A 25,990-nucleotide genomic window follows, 5' to 3' on the forward strand; every position below is an offset into this window, starting at 1 on the left:
GATCTTCCCTCACGTAACCAACCAGAATGTCCAAGGCACAGTGTTCACGACATAGACTCCAGTGCACACTGGTGTAACGGTGGTGGTCTCCGTAGTGACTCAGAAGTGGCGGCACATGAATTCCTATATATCAAATGACTACTTTTAGAAACCTGCTTTAAACCAAGCTTATTGAGTTTATTTCATCCTTGAGAAGCTTTAGCCGCCGTTTGGTCTGAGGCAAGGATGACTCTGCTCTAAAGTAGCTCCAAAGTAGCCTGACGTAAGCTGTCCACTGCAATGTTCCGCTGTCACCTTTTTTCAGACTCCTTGACGACTAATGAGAGAAAAATAGTAAAAGAAGGAAGACGCCAAAGAGGGCAGAACTAAAAAAAACAGCTCAAACGGAAGCCCTTTTAACCCTTTTCCGTCATGAGAAAATTATGTCATCATCATTCAGAGATGGACTCGAAAGGAAACTTTCAAGTCTTTGATTTATTCCCCTCAACCGCCTCCCTCTGAGGGCACATTAGCTTCGAGGCCAACACCTTCCCGGCCGCGTGTCTGCGTGCAGACCACCCCTGCACCTCCCGCTCTCACTGATATCAAAGGCCAACAACATCAGCAAGAGACTTTTGATAAAAGATCAAAATACGACCCCCCAAAAAGGGGTTATTTCTAACGTTGTGGACGTAGGTGTAGCTTCTTAGTCAGATGTAAAATTGGCATGTTTTTTCATTATGGGGGGGGTCACATGCAGACAAAGTCGTGTAGCACTCATCAGTCCCCAGAGATCTGATCCAATGCATTTCCTCTAGTTCAAAGAGAGATTTTTATGTGCAAGCAGAATCACCAGAAAGAATGTGCAATTACTTCAGGCCCCACGCTGTGTTCATCTGATGTCGTGCTAAGATTCAATCACTTCCCCCTCCTCCCTACCCGGTCCATTATAGCGAAGAGGACGTACACAGATTGGTTTGGATGGTGAAGTGACACTTTCTGCTCCTGGTGAAGTAAGACGTATTGCTCCTCTTTATCTTAATGCTCTTCGCCCTCGCGTAAGCAAGTGGGGTTCTAGCGAGCGTTGACATTTGCATGGCCCACCTGTGCCGCTCTTCCCGGAGCCAAAACGTCTCTCCACTTCAGGCCTATCTGGTAATATTTGTAATTTGTTTTTCCTGAGGAGTCGGACAGATCTATCTCGAAATGGCCCCCGAGAATTAACACACGAGATTGAAATCTGTTTGGAGGAAACCGCGAGCGGGAGCAAGCGGATCACTTGCAGCTGGTCCGAAACTGCGTTGCTGTATATCATAATCGCGTTTGGGTGGAGGCTGTCAGGCTACAGCGCAGGCGCCTGAGCGGGGTCCTTCTCAACAGCGCAGGCTGGGTGCGAAAGCGCATTTTGGCCTTCAGATGACTCCACGGGTCAGAAAACACCGGGTCAGGGGAGGCAGACAGCCTGGGTAGCAAGGCCTAATTGCATTCAACACACACACATACACACATTGGTCCTGGAGCAATATTTGATTAGTCACAGCAGTCTCCCTGCAAAAGACGTGATATGGTGGTTTCGCTTCAGGCGCCGGACACACACACACACACACACACACACTCACATATGAGCGCAAAGATAAGCGATACACACATGCAACCACGATCGAAGGGACATCTAACAAAGATGATCACTGATGCTCGCTGACCACTTCCCATATGCACGGAAACCTGCTCAGATTTGGTGTTTTTTTTGCCCCGCGCACACCCACATGGTGTAAACAGCAAAACGTGACGAGCTCCGTTCCAAGGCCGGCGCCGCGCACAGCTTAGAGCGCCGTGTTTGCCTTAGAAGGGATCTCACCCGGGTGAATTTTGCAACTGGCCATGCATATTTTATTGGAGACGCATCTTTGAGGGGCTTTGTGTTCTTTGGAAGTCAATTCTGCGTCATTACACATGAACGCGTGGCGGTCTTGCCTCCATCCTCTTTTGTTCTGTGATTGAACAAAGGGCAATATTCATGCGCCAAATAATTAAAGTCTTTAAAATTGCAGACGTCAACAATGGAGATTTTCTTCGCCACATGGCAACTCTAACGTTTGCACCTGAGTCAGGTTCTAAAATGAGCCTGAAAAGGATAAATGCATCATACCTTGATCTGCTCAAACAATGAAAGTCTTCAAACAGTCGCGTTTGTGCACGCTGGGCTTTTGCTTTCGCGTTAATAATTTGAGTAGCGCAGCTTTGTTGTTGGTCCTAACTTCGCCCACGGTTCTGGAATTAGGCAAATTGAAAATCTGTCCACGTTTTAAGTTCCCTGGGTTGAAAAGGCAACATCCACGGTCCCTAAAATGCTTTCTCCTTCGCGATCTTGGCCATTTCTATCCCCGAACACATTATGGTAATAGGCAGAGTCGAGGGCCGCTCTGTCAAAGAGCTGCTGCTGCTTTTAGAGGGAGTGTTCAGGATCATCAAGTTTTAATGAGCCAGGAGAGAAATCAGCACACAGACATCGCACACTTTATCCCAGCACACTCCTCTGAACTATACATGCAGCACTCAGGTGCACCTCTGCTGTCAGCTGCTTGACTTTACTCTCTTTGTGCTTAGGGGAAATGCTTTCAATCTACACTTTACAGTTAGGGTTGCAGGTAATGGAAACAGGATGATCAGAGTCGTGTGTTTGGACTGTAAAAAAGGAGAACTGGCTATACAGACAGGTTGCTCAAGCACCTCTCCAGGCTCTGTCTCTTTTTTTGCCTTTTTTTTTTAAGGAGCTGCTCCATTATCAACGATAAAAACTTGCAGATTGATTCCTGCATCATTGTTTTGGGTTTTTTTTTTAAGTTTGAAGACGTAGGCACCCGCATTTGTTTCGGTCTGTTTGGACGAGGGGCCCGCCGGGGATCATAAAAACCGGGAGACCACATTATAGCATTAAAGAAGCATTTGAGATCCGATCGGATGGATTTGGGTCAGGACGGCGGCAGAGAGGACAATGTCGATACAACCACAAAATACAGATTGTTGAAGATTAAACCTTTTTTTTGGGGGGAGGGGATTAACTGATGTGACTCTGATAATAAACAGCTCATGGCTTCATTTGATGCACGGATCCTTTTTGACACCACTCTGAGAATCAGGCTCGGGCTTAATTTCCTCTTTAAATTGGCTGTTTGGATGGAAATCTTTTGAAAGGCAGATCAAACACAACCGAAACAGGGTTTAATTCCTAAATTAGTCTCAAGATATCGATGATTTAATTAAAAGCAGAAAATCCTGCTGAAACCTTTGTTTCCAACAGTAGTTAATAAATGAGATGTTGAGGGACGTGGGTTTGCTTGTTTGAAGATCTGATGAAATTCCCCCAGCGGCGATTATCTTTGCAAGACAGACTTTGAGAAATACTGAGTATTTATATTCTGGTATGAGGCCTTTTTTGCATACACCCCTGTCAGGGTCTGATTCGAAAAGCTATATGGTTTCACATTTACATTGACGACGGAGGAAGCAGAGGAGACCTGAATGCTCACCGTTAGTTAATTATGGCAAGCGAAGGTGACATATGCAGCACAGAGTCCTACATGCTGATGAGTCATTAAGCTCGTGGTGTTGAAATGTTTTTCCTTTGGGAAATTGCCTTTGAAAATTCTAATTAAGCCGGGAAAATCAGCAGACTTGGATGTGTCTGTTTCTCAGCCCCGTGCAAGTGATAGCCCGGTGCTCTGTTGCCAATAGTTACTTTTATCCAGCTCCATGTAATATGTGTGCAAACATATGTGGGCGATGGCATAACTCACCTCCTGTCTTCCTGTGACACTTGGAAATCTTTACAGATGTTTAGAGATGATGAGACAGACACGAGCCGCTGGAACAGCGCGAGAGGCTGCGCGACTAAGCTGGGAGTTTTTCAATATTTCAAGTCGAAGTCGACACGTGCGACCCCCCCCCCAGTTTCTGCCACATAAGCGAAAGTAGAGATTCGCCAAGAAGCTGCAGCAAATAAAACTGAAGCCCTCATAGAGTATTCCAGAGAGGTGCACAACTTTAAACCACCGGGGAAAGATAAAGCACTACTAATTGGAGCTTTTTGTAATGTAATTATACCTTCACTCTTCGTGATAAAAACGTAATTCTCTTGGTGCTATTTACCATCTCATTTACACCACTGGATATCATGTACTGTGAGAATTCGACATAATTGCGCGGAGACACATTTTAGACCACTGTGTAAAATGCCACACCTCTTCGGGCCTGGAGGAGCTGACGTGTTGAGGGAGTATAACAAATAGGAAAGTTGTTGGCTTCCTAGATCGGAGCGTTTGCTCTCCTTCAACTTCTGATGAGCAGTTCATGAATATGCAGTGCAGCACCAATTTAAATTAGGACACGCAAATTTATTTTGCATTAAACACTGTGACTGTCACAAAATGCAGTTGTTTCCTTTGATTCCTTTTGCTCATCTCGGCTGCATCCTGTCCAGATTTCATGCACAAGTGTACAATCAAGCTGAATCCCTTCCTCTTAATGCAGTCAGGGGCTCTTTCCTTAAAATCAGCATTTCGGGTGAGGCCCCTCAAAACAATGGCCGCCAAATCCCAGAGCAACCAGGAAGCATTCAGCCCGTCGAGAGGTCGAGCCTTCTCCTGCCACCTGGGGTCCACCATCGTGCGTCTGCACCACCACCAAGCAGAGTAAAGCTTTACAGTAGCTTTACACCTCCCAGTGACTCACGCTGGAATATGGAACCAGCAATGGAAGATTATGTGTGATTGAGGCTACGTTGCATAAGTTAATGCCATTTTATTTCTGTCACTCACACATTGCGGATTAAAAATTGAGTCTGTTAGCGCCAAGTTTGGCAAGTTACATCTGTGGACTCAGTGGTTAATGCAAAAGTCAGGCTTTTAAGCGTTTTCATCTGTATTTTTCTGCACTTCTGGGGCATCATCACGAGGCAAAGCTTATCAGACTATTTTTAGACAGGGTGCTGGGAAATGTATCAATTATTGAAGCCTGGTTACGTACGTCTGTGTGAGTGTGTGTTTGCAGATGTGTGCCTGTGTGTGTGGGTGTCCAGGAGGCTGTAGAAGTTCTGTGGGAGACGAGAAAGTTGGTGTAAATATTAATAATGAAGAACTGAAGTGTCAAAGAAGGAGTGAAGGGTGCAAGATGGGTAGAACTGTGTGTGCACGTGTGTGTGTGCGGGGGAAGGGGGGGGTACCTTCAGTTCTTGTACCTGGGGTGATAATAACTCAGTCCAACACCTTACTGACACATTTCTCAGCACTGACACTTCACTTATTCGCAATATTGGAGGAGCCCTCTGGAGGCGGATGACTCTGGATCTGTTTGGTCTCTCATCTGTGATACACCCTGAACCTTTATCTCCGAGTGACAAACTGTAGCATCAAAATGAGCTAATTTGATTTCTGTCTTCTGTTCACCTCTCATATACTTGAGCCGAGTGCTCAGGAGGGATCTTTAGTCTTCCCACTGTGGTTCCTTAACCGGCATCATGTAAATACTAAAACAAGTCAGAGCTGAGACTTAGCTGAAAAAAAGGCGGCTCCTCATTTTGGTGGGTTTTTTTGCCACTGCGTGTGCTGTATTTTAACGCCTGTCACAAAAAGGGTGATATGGGCCATTCCTGTCAAACTACAACTTTCCAAAATGGCAAAAAATGGCAGGCGCGTGTAAACAGTCTGGTTTCAAGACGCTGTAGTGTTTGGCATGGCACATGACGACACAATGGACATGAATGGAAACTCAAGTTCAAAAACAGGGCTTTCTCTTCCATCATCTGGCTTAATTTGCTCCACATTTGGGTTTATTATCAACCCCGCCCGGCTGCGATGGCTGTCTTTTTTATTTTGCTCAGGAAATGATGGCTGTGATTTGTTCCTGACCGTCTTGACAGATCCTAATCACTATTTACCGAAGTGTAGGTGGATATTAGCAGATGCAGCGAAGCGAGGAAACCGTGTTGGCCGCGTCCTGCTTGTGTTTGTCAAGACGACGTCCCCGCATGTTAAACTTGATTGGGTATAATTGGCAGCAGTTGTGAGAGGGATTTGTTTTTTAGTGGAAACCTCCCCGGTGCGTGTCGGTGAATGTATCAGCTCTCACTATTTACACGCATCAGGGATCTTTCTTTGAACGCCACCTCATTGCATGCACACACAAGCATGGGGCAAAGGTCAGATTCCCACCCCCACGTCACCTCTCATTACTTCCAGGATGTAAGTGGTGTAATGTGTATCTGAATACAGATGACTAAGGCTGAATATAGAAGAGTTGCAGCTTTTAGACACACACACACACACACACACACACACACACACACACACACACACACACAACAGCGTCTGTCCAGTCGCAAACCCTCCAACAAAACCAGCTGGAGATTATCAGGGGGGAGGCGATGGTCATTGAACTATCTGATCCATCCCAACCTCATGTACTATTCATGACGACCTTTCCAATGACCCTTCTTCTTATTCACCCCTAACACACACACACACGCACGCAGACGCACACGCCTTCTTCAGCTTATCTTCATCACTGGGCGTCCAACCTGTGGCCCCATCTAATTGAGGTCCATTTAATCTAGGCACTGTTAGCACATTTGCATCATCACATTTGCAGTCAATAATGCTCATCCAACACATTAATAAACGTTAGTGGGAAGGAAAAGAACCGGTTCTTCCCCGAGAAAGAGAAACAGAAAATTAGCACTCTGTGATGCAGATTTGACAACAAATCTTTGGAATTATTGAAAGCAAATTCATTTGATGACCACCGTTTGTGAGTTTTTGAATGTGAACCGTTTTGATTCGTCAGCACAAACCTTTGTATATAAAGTATATAAAGATTCGGATTACACTAAAACCTTTTTTCCCACCCAAGTGAATCCATCATTTGATTAAGAACCTGTGTCCAGATCTGCATCATTTCCAGTAAGGTCAGTCGGTCCTTGGGTCGGTCACTGAGAAGCGTAATTCACCCAGATTCATCCATCAATTAGTCAATCAATCTTAACTTAATTGGATTGAACGGGGTGACACCCACTTATTTTGATTAAAGTCGAACGCACTCAGCAATTTATGTGTTGTTGTTGTTCAGTGAAACAAATTGCCTGCGTGGTGCTGGATGCAGCAACCCAAAGTGACTCACGGAAACCGCCGCTAATGTCTTTGTATCCCCTTCTGCCGCATATGTAAATGAAAAAGCTGCATCCATAATGGACCCTTGGGTTTCAGCGCTGTTGTACCTCACAAAACAGTTGTTACCTTCCATATCTTACCTTCACAGATACGCATAATTACTCTCTGCGAAAAATATACATACCCGGCAGCATTTAGCATATGAATAAGCCTACATTTAGCATAAACGATTCAACTTAATGAAGTCTGGCGCTGCATTTAGAGAATCTGATGCAATCTAAATTTCAAGGTTGTGCAAATATGCAACTCCAGTGACAAACTCTGTATTTGCCTTTTTTAGCACAGGAAAAGAAAAAAAAATCCCGCACGTCACCTTATTCATGTCCTCAGGTTCCATTGAATTACACAATGGGGAAAATGATCTAGCCACAATGTGTGACTCATGAAGGAGTTCCCATGATTCCATTGCTGTTGACATAAAGATCGGTACCTGGAGCATTTCAAAGCTGTGTGTTTATGATGTTAGCTGAGAGAGTTTCATTAGTATCCCTGAACTATTGTTTGGGGTTTTTTTGTCTTCATCTCAGATGGGAATGATGCAAAAAAAAAAAATTGCTTTAAATTACTTAGAATATCTCGAGAAAAACAACAAACTAATAGGCAGATATTGTTTGTATGCTGCCCTCTAGTGGCTCAATAGTTGCTCCTGGAGCCCAGCTGTTGGGTGGGCCAAAGATACCACATTCTGAGATTCAACATTGTTCCAAACAGCCAGTTAAGTAGAAACATGACAAGCAGCAGAGCTTAATTTTATCCAATTCATGTGACGTTTTTAAGGCATATACTTTTGTTTGATGCTTAGTTTTATTGGCTATATCGATACTGACCTGCTATGGGCAAGTATTGATTCTGTTGCCGCTGTCCCTGGATTGAAATGCAGAGCCCTGGGAAACTGCATTTGTTTCATGCTCAATTTCACATGTGAAGGTAGACAAAGTTGTGCTTGTTATGTGATTCCACCTGTCTCTGTTTCCCAAACTGGACTGCGGTCCACTCCAGCGGAGCTGAACTAATTCAGGCTGTCATGATCCCTGCTGATAGGTTGTCAGAGAACGGCATTATAATCGGCCTCAGACATATGCCATTTTGGCTATGGATCATTATCGTGCCCTCGGGGTGGGGTGGAGGGGAGGGGAGCAACCTATCAGGCAATTGAGTCGATGAGTCTTCGGAAATGAATTGTCTCCTAAATTTTCCCAACAGACAGCAGACAGAAAATGGCTAAAACATGTGTGAAGCTGCAGAAACAAAGAGAATTTATCCCTTTTTCCATTTGGTCTTAACATTAAGTGATGCTTAATTTTGCAGCCAATATATATATATATATATATATATATATTTTTAACATGATATATAAAACATGCACCATATGGCTGAAAATAAAACACTATCTAGCCTGGAGGTGATGTCCCAAGACATTTAAAGCATATTACATATAAATTGGGTGGAACAGAATACAGTAAATATGACCCAGTGGGAACGAAGGCAAGCATGGAATATTTCAACTTTTTAAAAGGACATTATTGTGTTGAATTTTTTCTGATCTTTTTTTTTGTCTCTGAGCCTTATTTATCGTGGTCAAACATCACATAGATGTTGGACGAGGTTTCAGCCCATTGAACTCACCCCAAGAAGGATTCGGCATTTCTCATGTTGTTTAGGACAAATGCTTGTTTTTGTTTTGTTGTTTTTGGAGTCTGTTTTAACCCCGATCAGCCAGCTGCCCAGACCAATGACGCGCACGGAGCGATTGTGGAATGATTGTGGAACGCATTGTCTCAAAGCAGAATGGGCTCTTATGTGTCCTCGCCCTCAGCGACGCTCGGAAAACTGTGGGAAATCGGGAGGTAAACGCCTAAACGTTGCCCCTGTGCTCTCCATCCCTCAGCAAGGTGTCACGGCAGATTCCTCAAAACCTCTGAATCATCTTGCATTTGAGGACCTGCTGAACTCAGCTGGCAATAGAGTGCACAGCGGAACCATGCGCATAGATGATTCCCAAATACATTCAGTTCAAATGATTATCATTATTCTCTTTGCATTGCATTTGCGTTTCGACACATTGACCGGCCTCAGCTTCTGATGATCCAGTCCTGGGCAATCTAGTGGATTGCACTTCACGGCACACGGGGGGGTAGTCAATCCCCACTCTCTTAATATATAAATTACTGAAAAACGCCCATATTTTGTGGCAAATTTGAGGAAGTCGGCATGAGGCCGGGGCTTGTATTTCCAGGTGAAGAAGCGGCGTGACCTGACAGACGAGTATACAGACTGTCCCTTGTGCGATGGGAACTTCGCCGTCGGTCAGCAGTTATACACAGCTGCTGAAACCCACCAGCGCTGGTGAGAAGCTTCCATCAAGTGGGACGATTTAATGTTACTTAGGATAAATCTTGGTGAAGCGTTCCTCTATTATTACATATAATGCTCGTCGTGCTCCATAAGCCTCTTACACATACTTGATTGTGCAACATTACAGTAATGAAGCCCCCTCGAAGCACTTCTGCATTTATGCAGAGTGACACATTGTCTTCATGGCATCACACCGCAGAGAATTCCACAGTTAAATGGGGGGGGGGGGGGGGCAGTACTGTATTCACAGATCAAAGATCTGTGAATACAGTACTGCTGCAGCCATTTTCATGGAAAGCACACAAAGCCACATGTGTCACAACTGTGCTGATAGCCTTCCTTGTCTGGTGTTCCTTAATTACAGCAGATGACTTGTGAAAATGAAGTATTCAGCTCACGACCTCGCAGCGCTTTGAACTTTGTCCCCCTCACTTGGCAGGAAAGCCTCAAGCAGATCCACACGCACGTGCTCACATATGCCTATTAGGAGCATTTTCTTCTGCTGATGTACCGCCACAACAAGCCGATCGGAGGCCGCCCGCGACGCTCAGACACGTGGCACGTTGTTGGCCGGGTTGCTCCAAAGCAGCCGAGCTTAAGAGTAAAGTGAAAATGAACGGGGACTGGTACACGGAATACTTGTCCAAATCCCGCCAATATTACCTCATGTCGGTTGTGCGAGCACTTAATCCGGGAACAATGGGCACATTTTCTCACAGGTGTTCGGTTCTCACTAAGCGCCACCAATTTCTGCTCCGGCTGATTTGTAATGCTGCCCCTCGGCTGTGTGCTCAACAAATTCAATGAGACAGGAAACACTTAAAATTTTACTAGTAGATAGTCCCATTATGCATAAGACATAGTCGCTACAAACAGCCATGGAACTTTTGAACTTTGGCTCCTGAGAATAAAATTTAAAGATTCAAAACATTACTAATGCGCTCTAAATTCATTTTGGGCGGCTCAAATAAGGATTCAAACATTAACTGAGCCTTGCATACAAAGATGGGCACTGGGGTGACCTCTGGTGCCCGACATTCAGACGTAATCAGATAAAGCGGTGGAACACAGAAAGGAATTGCATTGACAACAGGGAGGGACGGCTGAGCGTCGCTCTCGCTCTAATTGTTGTTATTTCACTCAAAATGATTCCATTGAATGTTCTCGGACAAATGAAGCCATTTGTGCGTCGGCATTCATGAGCAATCTATTGTTCCAACAATAAATCAAATTTAACTCTGAATGATTTTTCGATGAATGTCCTAATTGTTCGGGTTTTCACGACGAGATTCATTGTCTAACTCAGAATCATTCACACATGTCAGGTTTTGTGCAAACAGCAGATCTCGGAAATATTTATTTCACCACAACAGCAGACGGAGCGGTCCAGATGCTATTTTGCTTGAGCCTTACAGCTGACATTTAATGAATCGCCCCTGATTCTCAAGCAAGCGGTCCGCGGAGTGCAGTCGGAGGTCGTCGTTTGTTTTCCGGCGACGTGAAGTCGACTGAAAATAGAGCCCCCGACCGTGTTTCGCAGCGGTTTTCTCCCTCCGCCACCAGTTCTTACCAGAAATCTCAGCAAACATCTGGTCGGCTGAAATGTCCTTGAACCAGGCGGTGAAACCCTACCGGCTGCAGGGCTGCTGTCCAATCGTTCAGCGTGGCCTCCGGCGTCCCAGAGGAGGGATGAACTAAAGCACAAGGCATCCATCAATATAAAGGTACACAGACCCCACCGGGCTGCTAAAGAGCACACCGTTAATCTTGCCGCGGCACCTCAGACGGTGCTGGATGCAACACACACGATGGCGTTGCGTCTTTAATGAAATCATTAGTGGAACCTTTTGTGGTGATGACACCTCAGGGGGAGCCTCCCAACGGAAGGTGCGCCGCTCTGAGTGTCAATGCAATACACGAGAACCAATGCATAAATGTGTACATTTGCACGTTTGGCTCCCCCGTGAGGAGTCGGTGATTTCCGAAAGGCTCCAAACAGACTGAAGATTTGTGCCACGGAGAACATGTGGCGTGGGCAGATTGGAATATGATCCTTCCCTTCTCCCTGCTTATTGCATATGGATCTTCACTTTTTCTCTTGCTCTTCCGCAACCTTCCCCCCGCTTTAACAGCGTGAAATAATTCATAATTGCCATATTGGTGGTTATGAGCTCCGACAGGGGCAAATCCATCTTCTGAATTCAGCAGCGTCTGACCTGCAAACGTCTGCAGCGACTGAATGGATATGTGTGACCATGCAGGTGGGGGCAGGGGGTGGGGGACGCATGTCTCGTTAGGGTGGAAATATGCAGCACATTGGAATGTGGAATGTTGGGTAATTTGATAAGAGCGTCCGCAGCCGCGCAGAGCTCCAGTTAAAGACAAGGGGAGCACAGAGATGGAACGACGTGTCCACATGGTTTTGTCAGTAGCATTTGCCAATTTTACACGGTTCCGACTGTAACATTCGTCCTTTTGCCCCAGGCAACCTAATTGCCCTGTCGTCTATCTTCTGTGGCCTGGCTGGTATGCCGACAGCCAGATTCCTATATTAGAGAAAAATCATTTTCCTTTTCACTAAATAAGCAGTGCTGTGATAAACAGTCGATTCCACCACCATTCCACAGGTTCACCTGCAGGAAAGACACATTTTAATCACTATCTCTGGCTTCTGTATTACAGTATTTGCAGTCAGATGATTTCTGGTGTACAGTAATTAATTAGTTTAGAACTTACATGCAAAATGTATACGCAGACTCTGTTGTTGCACATATATGCTTTTAATGATGTTTTGCATAGCTCCAGTCAAAGTCTAGATGTATCTCCAGCTGTGATGTTTCATCAGAGAAGAGTGAGGAACGGCAGGGCGGACTTTCAAATGCACCGTCTAAAATAAGACATTACATCACTGCTCACTTGTGTTTCGTTTTTTTCTTGTTTCTGTTAAAATTAGCTTCCCAAGACCAGACAGTTGCACATCTGTTAGCTTGTTGGCTTTTCCTCATCAGTAGATGCACTGACATTGATCAGACACAAATGAAATGCTGCAACTAAAAGCATAAGCAATTGACTGATTGACTGTGTCCTTTTGGGTCCACTAATCCAATTAATTAAGAGCCCCCTACCCCTACCCCTTTTTTTTTTTTTAAATTGTGGTAATGCGCATCATATTAATTTCTATGGTATAAATGAGCGCGTGTACGAATGTGCGTGTTGCTCAGCTGTTCCATTATGGCGCCAGAGCAGTGTGGGTCAGGATAGGCTAAGAGAGGAAATGAAGACAAATGAACAGGGACGAGCTTAACGCTCTTGCAGTCAGCTTCATATTACTTATTGTATCCCCGAGTGCCCCCCCCCACACTCCCCTCCCTCCTCCTCTTCCTCCTCCTTCCTTTCTTTCCCTTCACTCACTCTTCATGAGGAAGATCTTGCAAACCCAGGGAGGGGAACATGGGAAAGGGAAAAGCTCAAAAGTGTCGCAGGTTTTGTGCCGCTCTCGCAAGGAATTCTGCCGTGGTGGCCAAAAAAACGGATAATTGAAATCTTTAGTCGGACGCTCTCCTATCAATTATCCATAGGCCTTTAGTGAGTGTGAGCAACACTGATTCAGTATATGAGCTCATAGCCTCCGAGGCCCCCTCCGAGAAACAAAGTTCCGGTTGATGGATGGGCAGCCGAGACGGCACTTTACTTTTCTGAAAATAGCATAATCATATGCTACACTCACCTTTGCAGAGAGAGGCTGCGATAAAAGTGTGGAGCATGTGGGTGTGTTTGTGAGTGTGTAACGGTGACAGACTCTAAAAATGAGCTGGGCTCCTTTGAAATATTGCTTTCTAATAGGCTTTATTTGCCTGTCTTTGGACTCTTGTACCAAGTAAACTGCAACGAAGGGAGAAAGATGAGAGATAGGGTCATTTCTTTTTTTCCCCAGAATGTCTAAATCACCCTGTTCCCTCTTTTATCCTCTGGCTGGTCAGGAAAGTAAAGCCAGTGAAAGATGGAAGAAGACATCACAAAAAGCAAAGGGATACGCAGACATATCGATTGTCAGGTCAAGGCTATTGATCAGATGAATGGGAGGAAAAATAAATGGATGTAAAAAAAAAAAATGGAGAGAGATGGAATGATTCAGGCCAAGCGATGATGCAACCAGGGAGGGAAGAGACTGAGGGAACCAGTCAAGAGCTCATGGTGACAGGGTTCAATAGTTATGGGTATCCGGCATGCCCATACTAGCTCAGTGTCTTCTAGCTCGGTATATGAAGAGAAGCTTTCATATACTGCTTTATCAGCCAAATCGCGGATCTGAAATGTTTTTCTAAATGGAGACAGCAATAAGATTCCCACTTTATATGTGTGTTCTTCCCATATGGTAGAGGGAGGCAATTTTCTAATTTCAACACGGTGAAGCTGTTCTGAGCTCTTCTCCAACTGTCCTCAGTTCCCTTTGATGACAATGGTGGTGAGCGCATGGGCACCTTGTTGCGATTAGGCATCGCAGTGAAGAGCATATGGAGGAGGCCGTCTCCCTTTTATCCAGCACGGACCAGCTCAGCACTTGAGAGCTGCAGCTTCCTGGCTCGCCTTCCAAGCTCTCCCCAGGTTGTCTCTGAGACTCATCCTCCTGCCATCTGCCGCTGACTTGGGCTCCCTCCAGAAATCCTGGGGAAAAAGAACCCAGAGAAACAAACACTGTCTTCTCCACGGTGGGAGGCAGTATGGAGGCTCAGTTTCCTGTGCATTAAAGAACACTGACCATGGTTTGAGCCTCCTCGGGAGAGGGAGCCTCCACTAATATAAATTCCACTCAGGAGAGGAATAATTCAGAGTTACAAAGAGCAAGTTAAATCCATCAGAGGCTGGCTTCTTCAGCAAGTATAGAATGAGCTGGTTCGGGTTATGGAGTTCAGCATTTCAACATGTAACATAAAAAAATCAAATCAGCACTCATTTGCCAGTGCAGGTTTGGAGGAATGGAAGAATTCCCCAGCGCCAGATGTGTGTATGTATCATCATGCACCTGGTTTGAAAGGCCTTTTTTTTTCTTTTCCCAAATATCACAATTTCCCAGAAGACACACAAGCGTAGATTGATGGCGGTCCTTTCTTGTCACACCTGTCCAGCTGTTTTTGCGGTCATTAGCTGCAATCACTCAAAGCTTGTTACGGAAGAAAAACGGATTATTCATTCTTTTTACGGATATTACTCACCTTTCATTGCTTTGCACTCCCATGGGATGTGAAATGAAGTGAAAGATGTCGCGTCTGCTGCGAGGGGAAAAAACAAACAAACAAGCAAACATTTTATCATCTGAAGCCAGACAGGGGACTCTCAATATAAGGCTGCATTTTAGTATTAAATGACCTATAAACCCATCATAAATAGGTCTGGTTTATAAAAGACAATCAAGCTAATCATTCCTGCTTTCTTTTTGCGTTTCCTGCTCAAGGCATCAATTTTGTCACTGAAATTGTCTCTACAGCCAACTATAGGAGAAAATCTGCGATCATTTTCGGATATTCTTCCTCACACGCGACGCTCATTTGCATGCATTTCTGTCCAGTGTGCGTACTTAGAAAAAGAAAGGCGGATTTGACGATGGGTGGTGCAAAAAAAAAGGTGAAAAAGCTGAGATGACATCAGCTTTTGGCTGTTAAACCGGTGTGTTTGTGTGCATGGCTACATGCGTCAGCTGGTGCGTGTCTTTGCATCCATTTTCTGCATTTCTGTCCCGCGCGAGAGATGAATCGTTCGTCACACACCCACACAATGCTACATGCAATTATGGGGCATAAATAAATACTACTTTGTGTGTGTGTGAGTGTGTGAGCAGTATGAAACCATTTTTTTTTTCAATAGGAGGGCATCATGAGACGGTGGGAGGTGACGGTAAGCATAGGCAATGAAGCTCCGTGAACAAAAGAGGACTCGTTTCCTCATAATACTAGTTAGGCTAAATAATTGAGTTCAGGAAGATGCTGGCAGCCATGCTGATTTTTTCTTCATGTATATTGCAGACCATCTGCAATCTGTTCTCAAGAAGCATCTCTGGTTGTCTGCCGCAGAGATGTGGCGGAAATGTGAGGTGACAGAATAGGGCTCCGTCACCAATGCCTCCATTATTGATAAGAGTGGGTGGAGGGAAGGCTTGGAAAGAGGAATGGAGGATCGAGAACACCGTGCAGCTAAGGGAGAAAAAAAGGTCTTTTTCAAGCCAACAATGAACTTGGTTCGATTTCCAAGTCCTCAAGAAATTTACTAGAAATGTTGGGTTTTAATTTGCTCTACAGTACGGCAAGATAAAATACATTATGTTCGTTTTTGTTGTTTTATATATATGATTCGACTGCTTAGCAAATTGGCATCTGGAATTTGGTCTTTTCATTTGCCCTGGATCACATTGAATTATAAAGTAAATCACAATAGCTGTAAAAGAAACAACCAAGATGGCAGAAGGGGCGAATGATTGTGTGCCAGCAACTTTCATAGACTCATGTTCTTCCACCTACATATTCCCAGCACTGGCGAGGGCACCCAAACCTAGCGGGAAGTCTCGTTTGGTAATTTTAGCTTTGCCAGGAACTCGTCAGTTAAAGTTGTGCAAATCTTTTTTTGACAACTCTTAAGTTGTCTGGGGGGTATCTACCTTTCCAGTTTCAGCTGAGCCACATCTCCTGCTGGTTATATTTTGGGTTTTTTTTTTTGTCTGGAACGGGAAAAAAAACAGCTTTTAGAGATTTTGGCCGATTATCATCAATAACCACTGTGTTATTGCCGTGAATCCAAATACAACTGAGGTACCTCTCATCCCATGCTGGTCAGCTAGCTTAGCTGAAGTGGGTCACATGACCCGGTGTAATTGTTTTTTATTGGCTCTATTTCCTGCCAGACAGTTCCATTCCTCCAGGAATGTTTTACCAGGACTCAGAGCTCACTGCGTTTCTGCCGAACCACCGTTGCAAAAATCACACGTTTTCCTAATCTTTGTTAGGAACGTGGGAGTCTGTCAAGCCCGGAGACGTTCCAGTTCTCCTGTCTCCTCCCACAGGCCATGAACTTGCCCCACAGGTTGATTGGAGACTGTGTGAATGAGACACGCGTGTGTCCTCCAGTGGTCTGCCAACCTGTCCTGCCTTTCATGCACTGACCCATTCGGTCTACATAATTATATCAGTGCCAATAAAAAATAATAATCTCATCTCTATTTATAATGCCAACCTAACATTTCATGAGCCAACCGAACTTTTACAAACCTTTAAACACGGTGCTTTAGGAATTCACTGCTGTTAGACTTTTTGTCAAGGACACCCATGCTGCCAGAGTCCTCAAACCCGTCTAATTCTGGGTTTTTTTCTCTATTGTCGTCCCAGCGTGGTGTCATCTGCGTGATCTGACAGCATTAGCAGATGGCATATGTGAGTTCCAACCATGTCGCACTTTCAAACCCCGATTTAGCTCTTTTTAACAAGTCAACTGGAGTAATATTGAGCTTACGCCGTTTTATTATTTATTCCTTCCCACCCTCTTTGTTGCTCTGCTCCCGAATTGATCAATGCAAAAAAGTATTTGTCTCGGTGCAGCGGAACACCAACACCAAGTTGGCCAGATTAAACAAGTTTGAATAGCCCCCACCCCCAGCGTTAAAACACCTGAGGAACTTATGGACGCGGAAACTGGAATTAAACTACTGACTAGTGCCACTCCACCACGCGTTTGTGTTAACACAGCGCTTGTGACATGTGCATGTTTGCCGCTCACCAAGATTAGTGGACAAGCTACTTCGTTCAGCAGTAGCCAAGGAATTTTCAAAACAAAACCCCTCATATCGCACGGAACCATAAATCACTTTAGACACATCATTCTACCCTAAAATGTTATTCTTCATATGAGTACACATGTACTATACCATGCATGCGTGGACATATATACATGTATGTAGAGACATGCTAAGCTGTACATAATTTATGTTAATTTTAATCCAATAATGTTGGTTTTTACCCAGAAATAAACATTTGGAAGGCAGGGTAAAGCCCTTTCAAATGGGTCTTTTGTGGCACAGCAAATGTGTATAAAAAGACATTTTTCATTGTGCTGTTTTTAATGAAGTATGGCGTCGTCGTGACACCCCGCACACCTCTAAATCTGTCACTGCTGCTTTTATGCCCTTGCCTCCCCATAGTAAACAATAAAACCAACCTGCGCTTTGTGTAGCTTTAATAAGTTCTATTTACTGTTAATACCAGAGGGATGTCATTAAAATTAAAAAAGGAAACCACAGCCAAGGGAGACGAGAAATAGCAATGGCAACATCTCAAAGTGGCAACAACACAAAGTTAGGTGACTGAGCAACAAAGTCATTAGGGAAAAGGCTGATGGTTTCCTCTAAAAGAGGCATGTCTCTGGCACGGTGATTTACCCAGTATTCATGTATACATAAATGTAATTAAACCTACAGAACACCACTAATTTTGCTGGTTTTGAACCCAGAAGGAGAAAGACGTGCATTTTCTGTCCCTGATTCGTTCACAAGAGGGGTGCTGCATCAACTATGCCACGATCGTCAGAAAATCTTCAGCTGGAGTGGAGTTCATCGTCTTACTGGATGAAATGAAGCGTATGTGTAGAACGCCCTATTTCATTAGCTGGTTCGCTTCTGCGTGCCTCTCATTCCCATTCCCTTGCATCTTTTTCTTCTTTCTGCAGTATTTTCTCTAAATAGAAGCTCTCCCTGTCCTTTTTTTTCAGTTCGAGTTCTCTTCCCCATCTCTGCCTAATCTTGACTCGCTGTGTCTCAAAGTTTCTATCTCATTCACTGGAAGAGGATCGACTCAGCCGCAGAAGATGCAGTTTGGTAAATGAGTTCTTCCTGCCTGTTAGCCAGGTCAGGGCCCAGGCGCTCAGCTGAGCGCGTGTGTGTGTTGCATCCAGCAGGCAGGAACAGAGAAAAATGGATTGCCCCCGTTTATGTGCGGGAATGAGAAAATACTGTATCGGCTTACACACACACACACACACACATACTGATAAAATCATCCTCATCTGCTCAGAAAGTGCACATGTTCTAACAGAGCAAGGAGCGTACATGAACAGTTTGTTTTTGACAGTTTGCTCCCTTGCGCTGATAAGAACATCGAAGTGAAAGTGGCACGTGAGGTTGCCCCCCTCTTTCCCAACCTCACCCTCTGTATTGTTTCTGGTTTAATGCAGCCATTTTCTCATATTGAGCTCTAAAGTTGGCCCGCTTCTCTGTGAGCTCTTTATTTCGCACCAGAAGTTCTGAGATTGCGCCGTGATCAATCATTGACCGCTTCGGTCCCCCGAGAACCCGCTGAGCAAAGTTCAGTAAGAGCCTTGAGGGCCTCCCCCCCTTCTTTAGATACTTTATCAGGTGTAACTGCTGGCGGCAGAGGATTTCACATCATACAGTTTCTATACCCTGTTGTAAATAAGTATATTGGTCAGAGTGTGTGTGTGTGTATGTGTGTGTGTATGTGTGTGTGTGAGAGAGAGAGAGAGAGAGAGCTTCTCTGCAGCTTTAACAATGCCTACACCCACACAGCACGCCTCCAGTGGCTCTACTGCCCACAGCCACTGCAATTAAGTTTTCAAAATTATAGTTGAAGAGAAAAGAAATCCGTTCTGTGTTATAAAAAACTAATAACCCAGGCAGGATGTTATTAATAATTGAGCAGAGGAGAGGTGAAATTGTTGCCCTCAGCCTTAAAAACAAAAAGGTTAAACCCACACAAGGAGCTGATGTTGGCACTAAAAGTAGCTCAATTAATAAATATTCTATTTTGTTGACATCAAAAATTTGGCACTGCTATTTTGGCTTTGTTGAAGCTGCAGTTGTGGTTTTGCGTTACATGGAGCCCATAATCCTCTGGCAGTTTCTGTGGACTGGATCACTCTGTCCTTGGTGGGTCCAAAAGGACAAATACAGAGGGAATCTAATGTGAGCAACCTAATTACAGCTCTTGGGCAGCCATTGAAACCATTTTGTGGTCATTTCCTCGCTGTCAATCATAACATCTGCCTCAAAGTCAGTACCAACTTGTCGAGCCATCATGAAAACCAACACTATAAACAGACGAAAAAAACAACGCTAGGCCAGCCGCACACCCCATCATGGCCTTCCCTGGGTGAAAAAGACATGAGCCCAGCACACCATAATGCAACCCAGCTATCCCGAATCCCCAAATTCCTCCCCACTCAGATGGTCTAACTCATAAAAAGAGTTTGTTCAAGTTTTCTCTCCCACTCTGATGAGGCCTGCCTCGCTTTGCACTGATTGCATCATTGGCTGTTGCCAAGGAAACTGGTCCCTGCACAGAAACACTGATACAGAGGCTAAAGCCCTCTCACAGCAAGATGAAGAGCATTAAAAACTAGCCAGCCTATCCGTATTACTTTATGTTAGCTGGGAAAAAGGCGCCCTTTATTAGGGACTAAGTGGAAGACTTCTCCCAGGAGCGCCGGAGCGCCACAAGCTCAGACTCAACGCGGAGGCTGCGTTGCCACAGAGTTCCGCATCAATCTCTGTTTTCCTGACTGTCAGCAGACCATGTGGACACCGCCGCTGCCTGATCAAATCAGATCGCGGTCAAACTGGTTTCACCTAACAACGTTGTTCAGCGTGCTTGCCATTTTTACATCGCGCTGCTGCAGATCAGCCGGCTGTTGTTCTCCTCACCCATGTAAAGTTCAGGGCCGCACATCATTCAATTGAACAGGGAACAGGGAAACCGGACCCAGAAGGAAACTGGACTTTTGGGAAATAATTCGGAACGGCAGTTTCCTCCTTCCTCTGCTGTGACAAATGCTTCTCCCCTAAAAGTACTTATATGACTTTGTCAGGCTGTTTGTATTCTGTCAGCTTTATCGGGTCTGAATGCGTCCCTACTCAGGGCAACAGTTCATTTCTCCACTCTAAACCATAAACAGTGTGTTGATTATTTTTTGATCTCAGAGCAGCTATAGATTTAAGTTGTTTTTATTGAATCGCTGTTCGCGACAACGCGCACGTAGAGGAAAATGGGCAGAGATACGATGGTGGAAAGCTAGGGTATCAGGTTCAAATTTTGCTCTGAGGGTGAACAGTATTAGAGCTGAAGAAGGGAGAATTTCCTTTTTTTTTTTTTTACTTTCTTCCAAATGGCGACAGTTTTTTTTGTTTTTTTTGCACATAGCTTCAAAATCACGGTCCTTTCATAACCCTCTGATGTAGTGGAAAAGTGCTTAAGGCTGTGATTCGGTGTCATATTTAATGGATGAGCTGTCCAAAAACAGGATCAAATGTTACCTGTACAAAATGGTCCCCAGGACAAAACACTAACCGGACATGCTTTGTTTTCCACCGATGTGATTTTCACGCCAAGTCTGCGGCAGGCGGGAGAAAAAATGCATGGAAATGTAGCTGTTGAGGCTACAGGGCTGCAGCTTACGTGAGGCAGTAACGTGGAGGAGCAAACCTGCACCTCAAGAAAAGTGCACACATTTTCAAGAAGAACTGCAGAGCTCAAATTATTTATTAGCTATTACTTTTTCCTTCTGCACACCTGTACATCCACACAAAAGATCATTTTACTTAGCAAGTGATGGAAAAGATGCTCCAAAGGTCAACACTATTAATCCTGCTTGCTACCATTAAAAACTGTTATCTCTTAGGCAAGAGGAGCAATTTCCCCCCATCTTTTTCTTTTAAATACATTGAATTGTTTTGTTTGCTATTACGGATATGGATAAAGTAATCCTAGCGATAATGTGCCTGCCTCAGAGAAGCAATATTGGTGAGGATAAAAGCAGAAAAAAAGAATTTTGAAGGGCATTGTCTGTCTCTGTGCCGGAGCTTCTGATATTTATGCCGTCAAATGAATGCTAATGCACGCTTGTGTACAATCCCTTATCTTTATTTGGCTATTGGAGTTTTAGGAGTAAGAAATTCTCAATACTCAGCAACCAGCAGGAGCGGCAACAATGAAACCCTGCACAGTGCAAGAGCCTGGCGATGGAAACAGGATGATGATTCCTGAATTGGGCCTTATATTGTATTTTAATCTGACATTCACTGACATTTGCCATTCAATTTTCCATTGTGCTAAATAACTGGCATATGAATAAATGTCTGTGGTTTTAAGCTGTTTGCTATTCTATATTCTTTGCTGTTATAAGAGAAATGCATTGTTTGTTTCAGGAAATTCAACAGTAATGTGTTGATTTTGTTTGATATTGCCCACATAATGGTACTAAATTACAAGCTTTTTCCATGAGATTGATATCAGTTAAGAGCTCATATTTCCAGCCTTTTGCTGCAGGACATGTTCTGTGTCATATGCTCATTTTTTCCGGTAGAATCTGTATGTTTTAGGAGCCATTTTAACATATACCCAACCATCAATCGGGTCCCCCTGTACTAGCCTCTTAAAAAGGTTGTTTTTTTTCCGCCACTGTGGCTTGCGGGTCAGACTTTGTGTGCCTCTAGAGACAATTTTGATTAAACAAGAGACTGTATAAATAAAGCAGAATTGAATATATAACCCCTTTTACTTCCCCTTTAAGCATGTCTGTGTTGTTTTCTTCCATTTTAAATATAAACCACTGAACGTCACACCGTCTTGCGATCCCTCACTTTCCTTTGTGCGCTTTGGATACTGTTTGATTGAATCTCCGCGTGCACAGCTTCTCTCCCGAGCCACCTGCTGAGACGTGCGCGCAGGGGCGCCTTCTGCGTGGTGCGAAGTGATGGTGGAGGATCGGGCCGGTCATGACAGGACCTTTATCCTTGCACCTCGCTGTGTGGCTGTGCGCGTCTGGCACCGAATGCCGACACCTATCAGACTCACATTTGCTGTCAGGAATACAGATGCAGTCAAGGACGGCTTTAACCACACACACGCGCACACACACACACATGCACCTTTTCCCCTGGTACAAAAGAGAGTGAGCTCAGGTAGCTGTCAGGAGTTTTCCCACAGGAAACAGTAGGCAAGTCAAAAACAGCCTCTTTGTCTGTTATTCAACACACATGCATGCATGCACATTCACACACCAAGGGGCAGAAGGAGATACCGTGAGCAGACCAGTTGTCACACACACACTGGGTGTGTGTGTGTGTCCATCCGACTGTCTATGTATTACAGAAAAAACAACATGGGTCCGACTGGACATGCTGCCTTGCATTTATTCCTGGCCTGAAAACCAGTGATAAGAAATAGCTTGCCTGTGCATAGGTGCGTGTGTGTGCGTGTGTATTCTGAGCATCGGCTGATTACTCCTCCACCCAATAGGACTTTTATTTGAGACACTTTTATGTTTTTCGCTGTTCATTGATTTGCACTGACAATCGGCTGCCTGTGAAAGTCAGCCGAACCGGTGGCGGCCCTGACGGCGTCGAGGCGAGACGCTTGGTCAGAACCGGTACCTGCCACAGCGTGGGTCAATTATTATGTGAGGTTAACACACCGGTGCTGACACATGCTGCTTGTTTTGTGACTCCAAATCCTTTTACAAGGTGGTGTTTTTTTTCTTTCTTTCTTGTTTTGTTTTGTTTTTTGATCAAAGCTGTGAAATCAATGGAAAGTTAAGGATCAAAGTCTGAATAGTTGTTGACTTCAGGAATCTGCCGGGTCAACCACAGCTTGTCTGCCTGTTGTTGTGGCTCCATTTTATTTTATTTTTTTAATGATTCCTTGGTCAATGATGGTTGTTGAACTGCCTAACACCTTTAGAGAAGATTAAAGACTAAAGGGACTGGGGATTTAAAGTTTCATATCAAAGCTTTTTCTGTGTTTTTATGTGGCAGCCACAGCACGACCAACTACAAACAGCGTTTTCTCAGCATGGGGGGGCAGATTTCCCCAAAAATGAGTCAAAGCATCTGCCTGCTGTACACCAGGATCCTTTTTACTCCCCGGTGTACTTGTTGAGGGGTATTGAGCCTGTCTAAATGTTACCACCCAATCTTCTTTTTCCTGTTCAAAGATGAAAACTTTGAACAAACACACTGACTTTGAACATTTGCAATTGAATAACAGATTTATTTATTTTTTTGTCCTACAGGCTGCAGGGGGATGTTGTGCGGCTTTGGTGCTGTATGCGAGCGGGACCCAACCGACACCTCCAAGGCCGAGTGTGTTTGCAAGAGAGTGGAATGTCCCTCTTTAGTGGCACCTGTTTGCGGCTCGGATTCGTCTACCTACTCCAATGAGTGCGAGCTAGAAAAAGCCCAGTGCAGCGCACAGCGACGCATCAAAGTGCTACGCCAGGGTCCCTGTTGTAAGTACCATCATTTAGACTTAACTTTTATACTTTAAATCAGCCTCTTGAATGATTGAATGCTTTTCTTGATTGCCACAGAAATGCACATTCAGACCATAGTAAAGGGCCAGGGCTGTGATTGACCATGTAGCTCCACGCGTACTTGCACACAGGGATGCAAAGAAGCACAAATATGTTATAGTCTGACCCTTAGGAACAAGACTGTAGCTGGCAGAGCTGTTTTTATTTTCTTTATTTAAACAGCAGCTTCTTTTTAAAGAAAAAAACCTCATGTGTCTTTGGTGCTTCTGATCCTGATTAAATCAGTTACAACGACCTGTTGATTATACAGCATTTTAAAAGGCAACGTGACCCGTAAAAAGCAACCATTAGTTTTTGTCGTGGGAATTTATTTTGAAACGCGTGAAGCGCAGGTTGATGGACGCCACGTAATATGCTGAATATGGATGTAGCAGCGAATGCCAGATCCATTAATGCTTCGGCACCACGCAATATTGTAGGCTGCGGCGTGGCGCTAAATTACATGTTGTCGTGGAGTAAATGGATTTCAATTATGCGCCGTGTGGCAAACAGGTTTTTTTCCTTCCTATCTTTGTCCAGCAGTACTTAAATTCATCCCCATTATGTTTCAGGCATTGTCTTTCCACTGTGGCCAGACTATCAGGGCCCTAAGCAACACCTGTAAGAAAAAAAAGTAGCTCACTGCTGCCCCTGGTTTTTATCCAGCATTGAAAGGCTTTCACCACTTACCCTCTTTAATGCTCTTCTTAAGCAAAAGTCTCAAAGATGAACATCAGACTTCTGCCAAAGCTGCAAGATTTGATAATAATAGAAGGTTTCTTCCACTGCATTTAGACCCCCAGTGCTAAATGCTTGATTCCGGTCTACTATTATGAGGCTAGCAGGGATGACAAAACAGCATTGTGGTGAACAAGGAGGAACAAGCAGACCCAAAAGTAAAACAGAGAGGCATGCAAAAAGCAGACGGAGGGTAGTACTGCAGAGCATGCAGGGACAGGAAGTCACTTGGTTATATTAATGAAGTCCTTGCAGACTAGCTAGAGCAGCTTAGCTGATGCTAATAGTAAGACACAGCTGTATGTCAGCATTTCACAGCTTTTAATAGTAACTGTTGCGTTGAATTCCTTTGCAATAAATGCACAACTAATGTAGGAGATGTTGCTGGGGACAATTTTTCTTCGTGTTTTGATTGTTTCACATGATGTGCAGGGCAGTTAATTAGCCTGTACTTGAAGAAGGTAAACAACGTAAATTTATTATACAAGTTTATGTATTCATATAATTGGATGCAAGACCGATCTGTAGACCACTGGTAGCTCCAGATATTATTCCTGTTGAGCAGAATGATTGAAAATTCTGTATTTTATTATCATTTTTGCTATTCTTTTCTGCAGTTTGTTTTGTGTGAAGCAGCAAAGGACTCGATTTGATTTTGATTTTATTGCGACCACCTTCCTGCGGACCCTGACATTGAGCCAGTGACTTGTTAACAGAGGGTATTCGTGGTGGTGAATTAATCAAATGTATCATAAAAGGCTCGGACAGCACAAAAGACAGTGGTGGGACGTAAAAAGAGAACTTTGAGGGTCAACATTATCGGGGACAAATGAGTCATCTGCCATGAAAATTCGAGAGAAGGCATGGAACTAGTATTTGCTGAGGTGAGCAAAGTTGATTAGTTGAATTTTTTAATCGCTTATTTATAGGATTTGCTTATTTTGCTGGTGCTATTCTTTCGGTAACGATCAGTTATTTATTTTAGATCCACCACGCCACCAACAGTTTTGTCAATTCCTGTGTAATCGCATCTAAAATACAAAGCTGCTCCTGTTCTTTGAATGGAGGAATGACGGAGGATTAACCAAGAACAGTATGACATCACACTAACAACAGGCTGCAGTTACGGCCATCTGGTTCAGAGCGCATCTTGATTTTTATTTTATTTTTTGAAGAAATCAGTCTTAAAAAATCTGAACCAAAGCGAACCATGGCCAGTCAGTTTTGACAGCAACAGTTCAAGCGCCATCGCCTTTAAGGGAGCTACAAGATAATAATGTGTAGCAGGTGGCAGGTGGTGGACGGAGCAGCCCCCAGCCGCCCCCACTACCGACACGGAGCACATGTAACGAATT

The 25,990-nt window shown here is 44.3% G+C and overlaps 1 protein-coding gene across 11 annotated transcripts in view; it reads left to right on the top strand.

Moving 5' to 3' along the window:
- Nucleotides 1-25,990, top strand: part of agrn (agrin) — a 198,479-nt gene that overhangs the window by 85,724 nt on the left and 86,765 nt on the right. For all 11 annotated transcript variants that reach the window (XM_029834076.1, XM_029834085.1, XM_029834079.1 and 8 more), the window contains one exon: nt 23,619-23,834. In XM_029834076.1, coding sequence (XP_029689936.1) covers nt 23,619-23,834 — 216 coding nt within the window. The remainder of the gene's footprint in view (nt 1-23,618; nt 23,835-25,990) is intronic.

Source organism: Takifugu rubripes, chromosome 3 (genome assembly GCF_901000725.2).
Source record: "Takifugu rubripes chromosome 3, fTakRub1.2, whole genome shotgun sequence".
Classification (NCBI taxonomy): Eukaryota; Metazoa; Chordata; class Actinopteri; order Tetraodontiformes; family Tetraodontidae; genus Takifugu; species Takifugu rubripes.